The 12334-nt window shown below is 47.7% G+C and overlaps 1 protein-coding gene across 2 annotated transcripts in view; it reads right to left on the bottom strand.

The window, feature by feature from the left end:
• Positions 1 to 12334, bottom strand: part of DNAH9 (dynein axonemal heavy chain 9) — a 354158-nt gene that overhangs the window by 82246 nt on the left and 259578 nt on the right. For both annotated transcript variants that reach the window (XM_036268293.1, XM_036268294.1), the window contains exon 50: positions 3719 to 4144. In XM_036268293.1, coding sequence (XP_036124186.1) covers positions 3719 to 4144 — 426 coding nt within the window. The remainder of the gene's footprint in view (positions 1 to 3718; positions 4145 to 12334) is intronic.

Below are 12334 nucleotides of genomic sequence, written 5' to 3'. Positions count from 1 at the left end.
AAATAAAGGCTACGTCAACTCCAAACAGTTGCCACAACAACAGTGGGAAGGCATGAAGGTGAACATCGTAGAGTCTCATCTAGTAGAAAGCTGACTGTCTGAGGAAGACACACTGGGAAACAAGGAACCAGCACAGCACACGGACAGAAGTCAGCCGTTCAAATGAGCAGAGGCCAGGAAGACACTGTAAACTGGTCAGACGAGTCTAGTGTCGGAAAAAATAGGACTGTGGGGACGGTAGCGGAAGTGTCTGCTTGAATGGGAAGCCACGACTTAACTCCAGGGTCAGTAAATGATATTTGGGACTAATTATTTTAAGACTGGCCAGAATCACATTTTTACAAGAAGCTCCTATTGTTTTCAATGTTGGCAACTAATTAAATCATTTCAAACACTGTGTGTGGACCAAATACTACAATTCAAGCCACTAGGCAGCAAGCTCTCAGTGGCATCAGCAATCAGTTGAAACAGACAAAATAATTAAAGGGCAGGAGACTGTTGTCCCTCATTAGAAACCGTTCTCTACTATTTGATTCTTTACTTATGGGGAATAGATACTCAGTGACAATGCTTTACTTGTTTTTACTACTATTATAAATTTATTTTTATAAATTGTAACAATATACCATATGTTCATTATAGAAAAAAAGAAAATACAGATAAACAACCACCATCTAAAATCTACCACCCAGAGCCAACCCCCACTATTAATATTTTTATGTATTATAATTATATGTATAATCAAATTGAAATTATAATTGTATAATTTGTTTTGAAATATGCTTTTTTTTCTGACTTTAAGCATCTTGAATATACAATTTACTTGGAATTATCCTAAAATTCTAAAAATGAAGCTTGGGTGGAGGGCCGCTGGAGAAGGCTGTGAACCGTCTTGGCAGCTCACTGGGAAGCATTTCCTTGTCATGAGTGGGCCTCCATATAAGAGACAGTGTTAGGGAATCTCCTCGGTTATTACTGGGAGACTGGCTGAAATCTTGGGGTGTCGATAAGCATGCAGACAAGCAAAAGATGGAGAGAGGTTGTTAAAAGCGAAAATACGTCTGGCCGGTGTGGCTCAGTGGTTGAGCGTCGACCCATGCACCAAGAGGTCTCTGGTTTGATTCGTCAGGGCACGTGCCCAGGTTGTGGGCCAGATCCCCAGTGGGGGGCATGCAGGAGGTGGCCAATTGATGTTCTCTCATAGGCATTTTCATCTCTCTTTCTCTTTTCCTTCCTCTCTCTCTGAAAATCAATAAAGAAAAAAAAATGTTGAAAAGTAAAAGTGCATTTTTTTTTTCCAAAAAAATTTTGGCAGAAAAGAAGGGCCTTCCTAAGGTAAACGAGTATTTAAAAATATTCTTATTTCTTTCACAGGTTGAGTAGGCCATGTGAATGTTGGCTCCTGAAAAGTGGTAAACATTTGCTAACATTCCTTTTGCACCAAATGTTCCTTTAAATAACTCAAGTAAAGAGATCTTTGCAAATGCAGTTCTTATAACACTGTTGACTGGAGAATATGAAGATTACTGGAGAATATGAAGATTACTGGGAGGAGTTTCCTCCCCCCGCCTGGCCCCCCGCAGCTCCGGGTGTTACGGTGTCTTGCGTTGGGTATTCTTTGAAAAGGGCCATCGTTATGGAGATGATCACCTGTTCTAAGTACACTGGCCTGCGAACATCTGGATTTGTAAAGCAAACATATTGAGGGTATGAGTGGCTTTGTCAAAAAGTACCTTTTCTTTATAGAGATTGGTTGCAATGACCTTTGAAGTAGCCATTAGTTAGCGAATTTAATCCACCAATCAGGACACTGAAGTGTGTGGCATGCCCACAATCTTCCTTTTCACAATTTGTAAAAACCCTATTTATCAGCACGAGATGTTTGCAGCAAGAATCTTATTTGCCTGGAATGCACGTGTAGAAATGAAAGATCCAGGAAAGGTCTCAGAGTGGCCTTGATCCCAGCAGTGGCTGATGACCAGGGTGGCGTGTGTGGGACAGCGCATGGAGCCCGGGGAGCAGGCGAGGGGCAGGCAGCAGGGAGCAGGGTAACGCAGTAATGGGGCCGTAACCACCCTCATGGCAGCAGGCTCTGGGCTCCTGCTTACTTGCATTTTGTCCTTGAATGAAGCAGGGACACCACTGTGTCCATTTCACTCCAGGAAACTGAAGTTTGGGCATTTTAAAGACCCCTCTAAAGGTCACATAGAAGTCAATATCACAGCTTAGATTGCAAGTGGGATCTACTGATGGGTTTTTAGCTCTTACACCATCCTACAGGGCCCCTATTTCCACCTCCCAATTCAGCAGTATCCATTTTAACAGCAAAGGTAATCTTCAGTGGAAATGTCAAATAGGTGTGAATCTAAGATCACCCGTAACCTCTATCTGGGGTGAGGCAGATATAATCAGATATCAATAAGAGGTAATAAAAACTAATGACCCTCACAGTTCTATACTTGTGGTCAATATACCACTTGCTTTAAAAGCTCTCATGGAATAATTATGATAACACATGGTGTGGAGCAGGCCTGCACCCCCACTGCTGAGCATGCTGCAGGACAGCAGGCCCGCACCCCCACTGCTGAGCGTGCTGCAGGACAGCAGGCCTGCACCCCCACTGCTGAGCATGCTGCAGGACAGCAGGCCCGCACCCCCACTGCTGAGCGTGCTGCAGGACAGCAGGCCCGCACCCCCACTGCTGAGCATGCTGCAGGAGAGCAGGCCCGCACCCCCACTGCTGAGCGTGCTGCAGTAGGAGAGCAGGCCCGCACCCCCACTGCTGAGCGTGCTGCAGGACAGCAGGCCCGCACCCCCACTGCTGAGCATGCTGCAGGACAGCAGGCCCGCACCCCCACTGCTGAGCATGCTGCAGGACAGCAGGCCCGCACCCCCACTGCTGAGCGTGCTGCAGGAGAGCAGGCCCGCACCCCCACTGCTGAGCGTGCTGCAGGAGGAGAGCAGGCCCGCACCCCCACTGCTGAGCATGCTGCAGGACAGCAGGCCCGCACCCCCACTGCTGAGCATGCTGCAGGACAGCAGGCCCGCACCCCCACTGCTGAGCATGCTGCAGGACAGCAGGCCCGCACCCCCACTGCTGAGCGTGCTGCAGGAGGAGAGCAGGCCCGCACCCCCACTGCTGAGCGTGCTGCAGGAGAGCAGGCCTGCACCCCCACTGCTGAGCATGCTGCAGGACAGCAGGCCTGCACCCCCACTGCTGAGCATGCTGCAGGAGAGCTGGCCTGCACCCCCACTGCTGAGCATGCTGCAGGACAGCAGGCCCGCACCCCCACTGCTGAGCGTGCTGCAGGAGAGCTGGACAGAACAGAAGGCAACAGGTGCACAAGGTGAGGTGAGGGGCCAAAGCCTGCCTTTCAAAGGGGAAAAAGAATCTCAAATGTTTGATCTTTTATTCTTAACTATCAGATGTGCAAACATGCTAAATGCATTTGTGCTTAATGAGGTAACAGTTGGTTTCGTGTACAACATGCTTTGTCTATTATACATATCCATGTCAACTTTTCTTTCCTTTGAGGAAAAGGAAAAAAAAACAAAACCTTTCAGGGCATAGTGCAAATCAATGGTCCAGTGTCTTATTTGGACTATATAGTGTTTGAGAAAGAAATGTAAAAAGTTGCCTGTATTGAAAACTCAGAAGGTTTTTCAAAACTACTGCCTTTCCCTGCTTCTGGGCACTGGTTTGCACCTGCTCACTTACAGCGATCTTGGCTTTGATGGCGGCCAGCTTCTCCTGGGCAGCTGCGAGGTCCGAGGTGGCTCTGTGCAGCGCTTGGCGCTTGGGTTCCACGTCACAGAACACCTCGTAGAACTTCACGATGTTTATGACCCAGGAGCAGAGGCCTGCAGCTGCGTAGGACTTGGTGGCCACGAACTCGGGGCTGAACGCGGGGTCCTGCAGATACGGCCTGATGGCTTTGAGGCAGTTCTCGTGGATGTTCTCCTTGTCAAAGTGGACGAGGGAGTCCAGGAAAGCGTCCACTTTGGCCATGCTGACTTTAGCGGCCTTCCAGCTGCGGTCCTTGGGCACCTTTCCCCCGGGGGCCGTGAGGGCCATCACGGCGGCGCTGACATTGCTGACAGCCGGAGGCGGGGAGCCAAAGGACTTCAGCTCTGTCAGGTTGGTCTGAGAAGAGAGAAGGGGATCGTTAGAGGGAAATGAACGGGCTTTCTTTGTCCTCGCCACTGATGGGGTTCGGCCCTGGAGTGCTCAGTCTGAAAAGGCTGCTTTGAAGTCTGCAGCAGCTCTTGAATTTTCAACATCGTGACTCCTCAGCAGGAAAGCAAAGCTCCCCTGTGGCTTCAGACGCCCCAGTACAGGTAGCGGGGACTCAGCACTTTAACTAACTCGCAGCCCATTAGAAACACACAATTATTTCACATTCAACGGAAAAATATAAGGATGCCAGCATACTCTGAAATATGCAGCTTGCCATGAATAAGAGATAAGGTTATTATAAATTAATTTCCATCCTGGAGTGAAGAGAATAGCATAGTAACCCATCTGATTTTTTTCCCCTTAATTAAACTGCTTTGTTCCATGGCTTGTTCTAACTACACTGGACTGTCCTGATAGCAGAGTGGCGTTTCTGCCAAGATAATTCAGGCAGAAACGAGGCATGGCCTGTGCAGTTGTTCCCTCTGCCTACATGTGGGTTTGCCCTTTGCTCCAAGTTTAGTTTGACTTGTTCTAGAAGGAAATGACTGGAAGTATTGACATTGGCAAGTCCCCTAAGCTTCCCAGGCCTCGTTGTTTTCATCTGTAAGTTGGGAGCAGGAGCATCCATTAATCAGTAAGTGAAAGTGTGTCATAAATTCACACGAAGTGGGTTTAAGGCTCCTGGTTTCCACCAGTGAGGAGCCTAGGACCTCGAAAGCACTTGCTTTTGAGGCCGATGTTGTAAATGCAGGAAATGTTGATTCTGAGAGTAGATCCTTGCACCACATTGATCTGGAGTGCTCCTGGGCCTGGAAAGCTACACGCAAGGGGGATTTCTTCCTTGTGCCTAATGGAAATGCCTACAGAGATGGTCCATTTGCTTTTGCCTGTTTTCGCCTTTGGTCATGACAACTTGTCAGGGGCAGAAGGACGGACAGGGGCCTCCACTGGAAGAAAGAGGGCAAAGTGAGAAAATCCGACCAGAAACAAAAAAGCCACAGTTTTAAAATACTTTAGGTTAATTATGTTCAATCCACTGAATGAAGAAAGCCTAAAAATGGTAGGACTTCCGGTCAAGGTAAATGCAGTCTCCCCTCTTCCCACAATCACACCAAAATTACAACTAAACTACACAACAACCATCCTTCAGAACCGCCTGACATCGAGCTGAATGGAAGTCCTACAACTAAGACATTAAAGTGGCTGCCACACCGAGACTGGTAGGAAGGGCGGAGGCAGACGGGCTGGTCCCAAACACACACGTGGCGGATAAAATCAGGAGGACACCTCGGCTGGGAAGGTCCTCCCTGAGGAGAGGGGTTCCCATCCCACACCAGGCACCCAGCTGAGGGTCCCAGTGCCAGGAAGAGAAGTCCCATGACTTCTGGCTGTAAAACCAGTGGGAACTGAGGCAGAGGGAGGCTGAGGCTGCGGGAGCCCCAGGCAGCTCCTCTTAAAGGGCCCGCACATGGACTTATTGGACTCGTTCCCTCAAGGCTCCAGCATGGGGGGGGGGGGGCAGCTCGAAAGGCACCAGAGACATACGGGGAAGAACTGAGTTGTTAGGCATTGGGGCAAGAGCTGGAGGGGCAGCTTTCTCCTGGACAGATGTGCTGCCGGAGGCCATTGTTTCTTTGGTGAGCGTTTCCCTGGGATGGCAGGTGCTGCCATATCTGGGACTCCAGCAACCTGGCTCACACTGGTAGCCCCGCCCTGGTGATACCCTGAGGCCCTGCCGCCCCAAGTTTCAGGCCCACCCCAGCTGTCTCCAATGGCTTTACCATAGGATTGGCCTGTCTTGGATCCTGCTTCAGAGTTTCCTAAAATCTCTCAAACAAGCACCGTCTGACTGCAGCGAGCCCCATACCTCTCCTTCAGCAGTCCCAGTCCTGGCACTAGGAGCAGCCACCTTGGTTCACTACTTGGCTTTTCCTGGGCACCTCCAAGCCCAACACAAGAATCAGCTATTGGCAGATCACTTTGTAGCTTATGCCAGGTGGCCCTGGAAAGAACACAGGCAGTGGCTGCCTTTCCCCAGAGCCAGCACACCCAATAGACAGCTCCAGACCACATCAAAGCACCACCACCCAACCACCTACACAAGTGACACACAAGTGAGTGGACTCAGTGGGTACCAGAGCCCTGCTGTAGTAAGTCTTGCTCTGTGTGGTAGGCCCCCACACAGCTGGTCCTCCAGGGGAGTCAGAGGCCAGTGGTCAGTGGGCACAGCTAGTCCTTGCAACCAATCAGCCTAAGTAAATTCCTCCCATTGATGTGCCAACAGCAGTCAAGACTCAATTACAACAGAAGGGTCTACAGTCCACACGAGGGGTGCACCTCGAGGGCCCAGTTGGGGTGATCAGGGAGGCTATGCTTCTGGATCCTTCAGGACACCTACAATGTAGGCCACCCTATGAAGCCTAGGAGACATAGCAACTCTACCTAATACATAGAAACAAACACAGGAAAGCAGCCAAAATGAGGACACACAGAAACGTGTCTCAAATGAAAAAAAAGAACTAAACAAAATGGAGATAAGCACAGCAGATGCAGAGTTCAAAACACTGGTTATGAGAATGCTCAAGGAACTTAGTGAGAACTTCAATGAACTTAGTAAGGGCCTCAAGGAACTTAAGAAGAACTTTAAGGAACTTAATGAGAACATGAACAACATAAAAAAGGACCAGTCAGAAATGAAGGATGCACTAACTGAAATAAAGAATAATTTACAGTGAATCAATAGTAGAGTAGGTAAAGCCAAGAAGCAAACTATTGATTTAGAATATAAGGAAGCAAAAAACAACCAATCAGAACAGCAAAAAGAAAAAAGAATTAAAAAAAAAAAAAAATGAGGATAGTATAAGGAGCCTCTGGGACAACTTCAAGTGTACCAACATTTACATCATGAGGGTGCCAGAAGGAGAAGAGAGAGCACAAGAAATTGAAAACCTATTTGAAAAAATAATGACAGAAAACTTTCCTAACTTGGTGAAGGAAACAGGCATACAATTCCAGGAAGCACAGAGAGTTCCAAACAAGATGAACCCAAAGAGGTCCACACCAAGACACATCATCATCAAAATGCCACAGGTTAAAGGCAAAAAGAGAATCTTAAAAGCAGCAAGAGAATAGCAGTTAGTTACCTACAATGGAGCTCCCTTAAGACTGTCAGCTGATTTCTCAAAAGAAATTGTGCAGGCCAGAAAGAAATGGCAAGAGATATTCAAAGTGATGAAAAGCAACAACCTACAACCAAGATTACTCTATCCTGCAAAGCTATTATTTAGAATCGATGGACATAGATAGAGTATCCCAGACAAGAAAAACTAAAGTAGTTCATCACCACCAAACCAGTATTATATGACATGTTGAAGGATCTTCTTGAAGGAGAAGAAGAACAAAAATATGAACAACAGAATGGCAATTAATACATATCTATCAACAATTGAATCTACAAACAAAATATGCAAGCAGAACAGAAACACACACATAGATACAGATAACTTTTTGTTGCTTGCCAGATGGGTGGGGGTTAGGGGAATGGGTAAAAAAGATGAAGGAATTAAGAAATACAGATTAATTGTTAGACTGATGAACCTCAAAGGGAAGGGGGGAGGGAAGATGGGATAAGATAAACCAAAGAACTTCTACGCATATATGCATAACCAATGGACACAGACAATAGTGTGGGGAAGGCAGGAGGGGTGCGAGATTGAGGAGGAGGGTTTCAATGGGGAAAAAAGGGGGAGGACATCTGTAATACATTCAACGATAAAGATAAGTTAAAAAATATATAAAAATTTATATGATGTTATTGAATTCTGTAATCCAGTTACATCATTATTAATATTTCTACGGAAATCCTTCTAGTATTAATATTCACGTATATCTATAAACTAATCACAGCTCTTCTGGTTTCTGTGACAGAAAACGTAGCTGAGGTGCAAGGGGGATTTTCTTGCTCGTGTACCTGGACGCGACGGGCTTGGAGCTGACTGCAAGGACGCGGGGAAGGGGCTCCGTTTGGAATGTCTGCAGGGCTCTCGGGACTTTTCTTGTTTCTGCGTCTCTCTGTGTGTGAGTTTCCTTTCTGCATACCAGTTTCGTCACATCGCAGGGAACACAACCTACCTCTCTGACCTCAGCTTGGGTCCTTCTCCATCTCTCCCTACGCTCTAGCCACAGTGCCTGCTCCCAGCACACTGATTGCCACGCTCACCCCCACCTCAGGACCGCTGCCGGGAACACCTCTTCTTAGCCGTTTGCCTGGCTGATCCCTTCTCTTCTGTCAAGATCTCGGTTCAGAAGTCCCCCACTCAGAAATGTCTCACCACCAACATCCCCTTCCTAGTCATTGCCTATCTGAGCACCCTGATGACCTTCACAGAATTCAGGGCGATTGGAAAGTTACAGTTTCCCCTGTTGAATTTATATTCCTCTTCTTCATGAGACCAGGAATCCCGTCTCTCTCGTTAATTCTGTGGCCCCGGTGCCTGGAATAGAACCGGCACTCGACACGTGTGCTGGACGCTGGGATGGAGCGATGGGGTGCCGGCAGGTCCGGGCTCACAGCCTTCACTTTGCAACCAGAAGGAAAGAAGACGTTTTCTTCTATGTAAGTCACATGGAAAGGTCCTGGGGGGTGATCTGGTTTAGTTAGGTGGGGGTCCTGCGGCCAATCACCACGGGGCGGGTGATGGAGCATTCCCAGCACCAGGATCACAGACCTTTCTCAGAAGGCAGATGTGGCGGGAGTGAGTGAACATCAGGCCCACGCCCCTCTCTCCGCCCCAGTCCTGCCTTAGGGCGCTGGGTCTAGCTGCTGCCTTGGTCTTGGCTGCCTTCCCAGGTACATGCCTGATGAATTCGCTCTTCTCTAGGTTTTCACTCAAACTTCTCCTTCTCAGGAAGGCCCACACTGACCATCTTCTTTAACGCTGCCACCCTCCTCCACAGCTGTCCCAGCGCCTCCTTACTCTGCTCTACGTGTGTGTTTCTTTTTCCCATGGCATCTGTCATGTTCTAGTGCACTGGCTACATTTCCTTTTCATTATGCTTCTTGTCGCTCTGCCTCACCTGTGTTAAAACAGAAGTTTCGGAGAGGCAGGGATGCATCACCCGCCCAGCACTGCCTGGCACACAGAGGGCCGTCGGTCAGTCTTTGTTGAGTTCATTAGCATATGGGGACACAGTGGTAAACTAGAAAGGCAAAGTCCATTTGCTTACTCCGGTGAGAGATAGGCCACAAAGAGGCCAACCTTTGCCCTGGCCGGTTTGGCTCAGCGGTTAGAGCGTCGGCCTGCGGTCTGGAGAGACCCGGGTTCGGTTCCCGCTAGGGGCATGTACCTCGGTTGCAGTTTGTCCCCGGACCTGGTCGGTTGTGCGGGTGGCAGCCACTCGATGTGTTCCTTTCACATCGATGTTTCTCTCTCTCTCTCTGTTCCACTCTCTCCCTCCCACTCTACCTGAACAAAAAATGGAAAAATGTCCTCAGGTGAGGATAAAAAAAAAAAACAAAAAAAAAGAGGCCAACCTTTGATCTTTTGGAGAGAAATAAGTGCTTTGAGAAAAAAACAAGCAAACATGGCTAATGGGCTAGAGGATCCTTGAGGAGTGATGGCTGATACCCCTTCAGCTGCGAAGGGAGGTCTGGAAAGGTCACTGTAAGAGCCTGACATTTCGGCTGCGATGCAAATGACGGGAAAGGAGCAGCTGTGTGGAGGGCTGCAGGGGGCTGTTCCAAGCAGATGAATTGCAAGCGAAGAGGCCAGACGCAGCACAAGCTTGGCCACTGTAGCGTGGAGGCCGGGAGACTGGTGCAGAGGAGAGAGGAGAGGCAGTCAGGCCAGACCTCGTCGCATCCAGAGCAGTGGGGAGGAGTTGGGTTTCATTCTGATTTCAATGGGAAGCCATTGGAGGGCTTGAGGCAGGGAGGGAGGGATACAGTGTTGCCTTGCTGCGGTTCAGGCTCACCCAGGAGGGCAGGCGTGGGTGAGGACAGGTTAGGGAGCTATGCAGTTGTCCAGACAGGAGACTGAGGCTGCTCGGGCCAAGGCTTTTAAAGTGGACATGCTGAGCAGTGACAGGATATGGGACATATTTTGGAGATAGTAGAGGTAGAACTTACTAATCATTTAAAAAAGAGGACTGAAAGTCATTCGTTACTCCTCCAAAGAGAATGTTTCAAGTTGGTATCCCATCAGATGGTTGAACCACCGTTTTTGTAAAATGTACTCAATTACTGGAAACTGGGTCACTTCCACAAATTTACCATATGGATAATGTTTTGCTGGACTTTCTTCTATATAAATCTCTGTGAAAATCTTAGATTCATTCTTCAGGATAATATTTCTTAGTAGTGGATCTGTTGGGTCCAAGGGTAGAAATGTATTTAGTGTTCTTTGTATATTTTATCAGATTATTCCCAGAAATTCCAATTTCACTCATCAGTGTTTGAGAAAGTCTATAGATGCTCCCATCCTCCTCAACTTCTCGTAACATTATTTCATTTAAAAAAATATTTGTATTGCCATATATATATATAGAAAGGAAGGGACAGAGAGATAGAAACATCAATGTGTGAAAGAAACACTGATCGGCCACCTCCTGCATGCCCCCCATTGGGGATTGGGCCCACAACCTGGGCGTGTTCCCTGAACGGGAATTGAACCGGCGACCTCTTGGTGCAGGGGTTGATGCTCAACCACTGAGCCACACCGGCTGGACACATTATTTCATTTTTTAAAATCAATTTGATATGCTGAAAATTGTATCATAACATTGGTTAAATTCATATATATGTGTATATGGACACATATATATGTTTACTAGTGATACTAAATTTTTAAATGTTTTTAAACTATTTGAATTTCCTGTTATGTGAATAATTTGGTACTGTACATTGCTTCTATTTCTACTGGGCTGTTTGCCTTTTTCTTTTTTATTACTGTACATCTCACTGGTTAATTTGAGGAGTGCTAACTGAAGGAACTGTTTATAAAAGTGTGGGTTGAAGAAACCTCATCTAAGGGATCGCAGTTACCCTAGGCGAGTAATTAATGTTGGGCTGGGTGGAGCTGGGGTGGTTCCATCTCCATCCCTGGGCTGAGGGCACAGGGGAAGTTATGGCTAGCAGAACCGAAAGACAGACAGAGAGAGAGAAAGAGAGAGAGAGAGAAAAAGAGGTGGAGAGAGAGAGAGAGAGAACACCTGTGGAGAAGGAACCTGAAAGGAGCTATACTCTTTAGGGGAGACTGGTTGGGGCCAAAGGAAAGAAGACTGTGGTCCCCCCTTAGCCACCGTTTTTTCTTTCAGTTCCCCACTATCAACAGTTGTCTGAAACATTACTGAAAAAAATCCAAAAAATACATAATTCATAGAATTTAAATTGTGCACTGTTCAGAGCAGCATGGTGGAACCTGGTGCCACCTGCTCCATCCCGACTGGGACGTGAACCATCCCTTTGTCCTGTGTCTCCAGACTGTAGACATCGACAGTCTGTTAGTCACTTAGTAGCTGCCTCTGTTACCAGGTTAACTGTCTGGGTACTGCGGTGCTTGTATCCAATTCACCCCCGTTTCACTGAAGCATGACCCCAAAACCCAAGAGCAGTGATGCTGGGCACTCGCTTCTTTCTGCCAAGGAGATGCCGTGAAGTGCTTCCTTTAGGTGAAAAGGTGAGAGTCTCAGTTTGATAAGGCGTTTTATCATCTCACATCCTGACGGGAAGGAAGGTGAGCGCAGCAAGGTGAGCACAGTACACTACAATTCTGAGAGAGGAGAGCCCACAGTCACATAGCTTTTATTACAGTGAAGTGTTGTAACTGTTCTGGTTTATTGTTAGTTATTGTTGTAAATCTCTTACTGTGCCTAGTTCATAAAATGACATTTATCATAGGTATGCATGTTATAGAAAAAATATTATATAGCGGTTTCAGGCATCCACTGGGGGTCTTGGATGTATCCTTCATGGATCAGGGGGACAGCCGTACCTTGATCGCACCCTCTCCCGCCCTCGGTCCTGCTGATGCCCATTTGGCCAGAATGACCGGAGGCTAGCAGGCAAGCTGGGGCTTCCCGTGAGTGGACGCAAATCAGTCTCCAGGCCACAGAAAACACAGGCTGGCGAGGAAATGGGCAGAGTCAGGACACAGGGTG

Source organism: Molossus molossus, unplaced genomic scaffold (assembly GCF_014108415.1).
Source record: "Molossus molossus isolate mMolMol1 unplaced genomic scaffold, mMolMol1.p scaffold_m16_p_19, whole genome shotgun sequence".
Classification (NCBI taxonomy): Eukaryota; Metazoa; Chordata; class Mammalia; order Chiroptera; family Molossidae; genus Molossus; species Molossus molossus.
The sequence above is the reverse complement of the archived record's forward strand: the minus strand, read 5'-3'. Positions and strand labels throughout refer to the sequence as shown.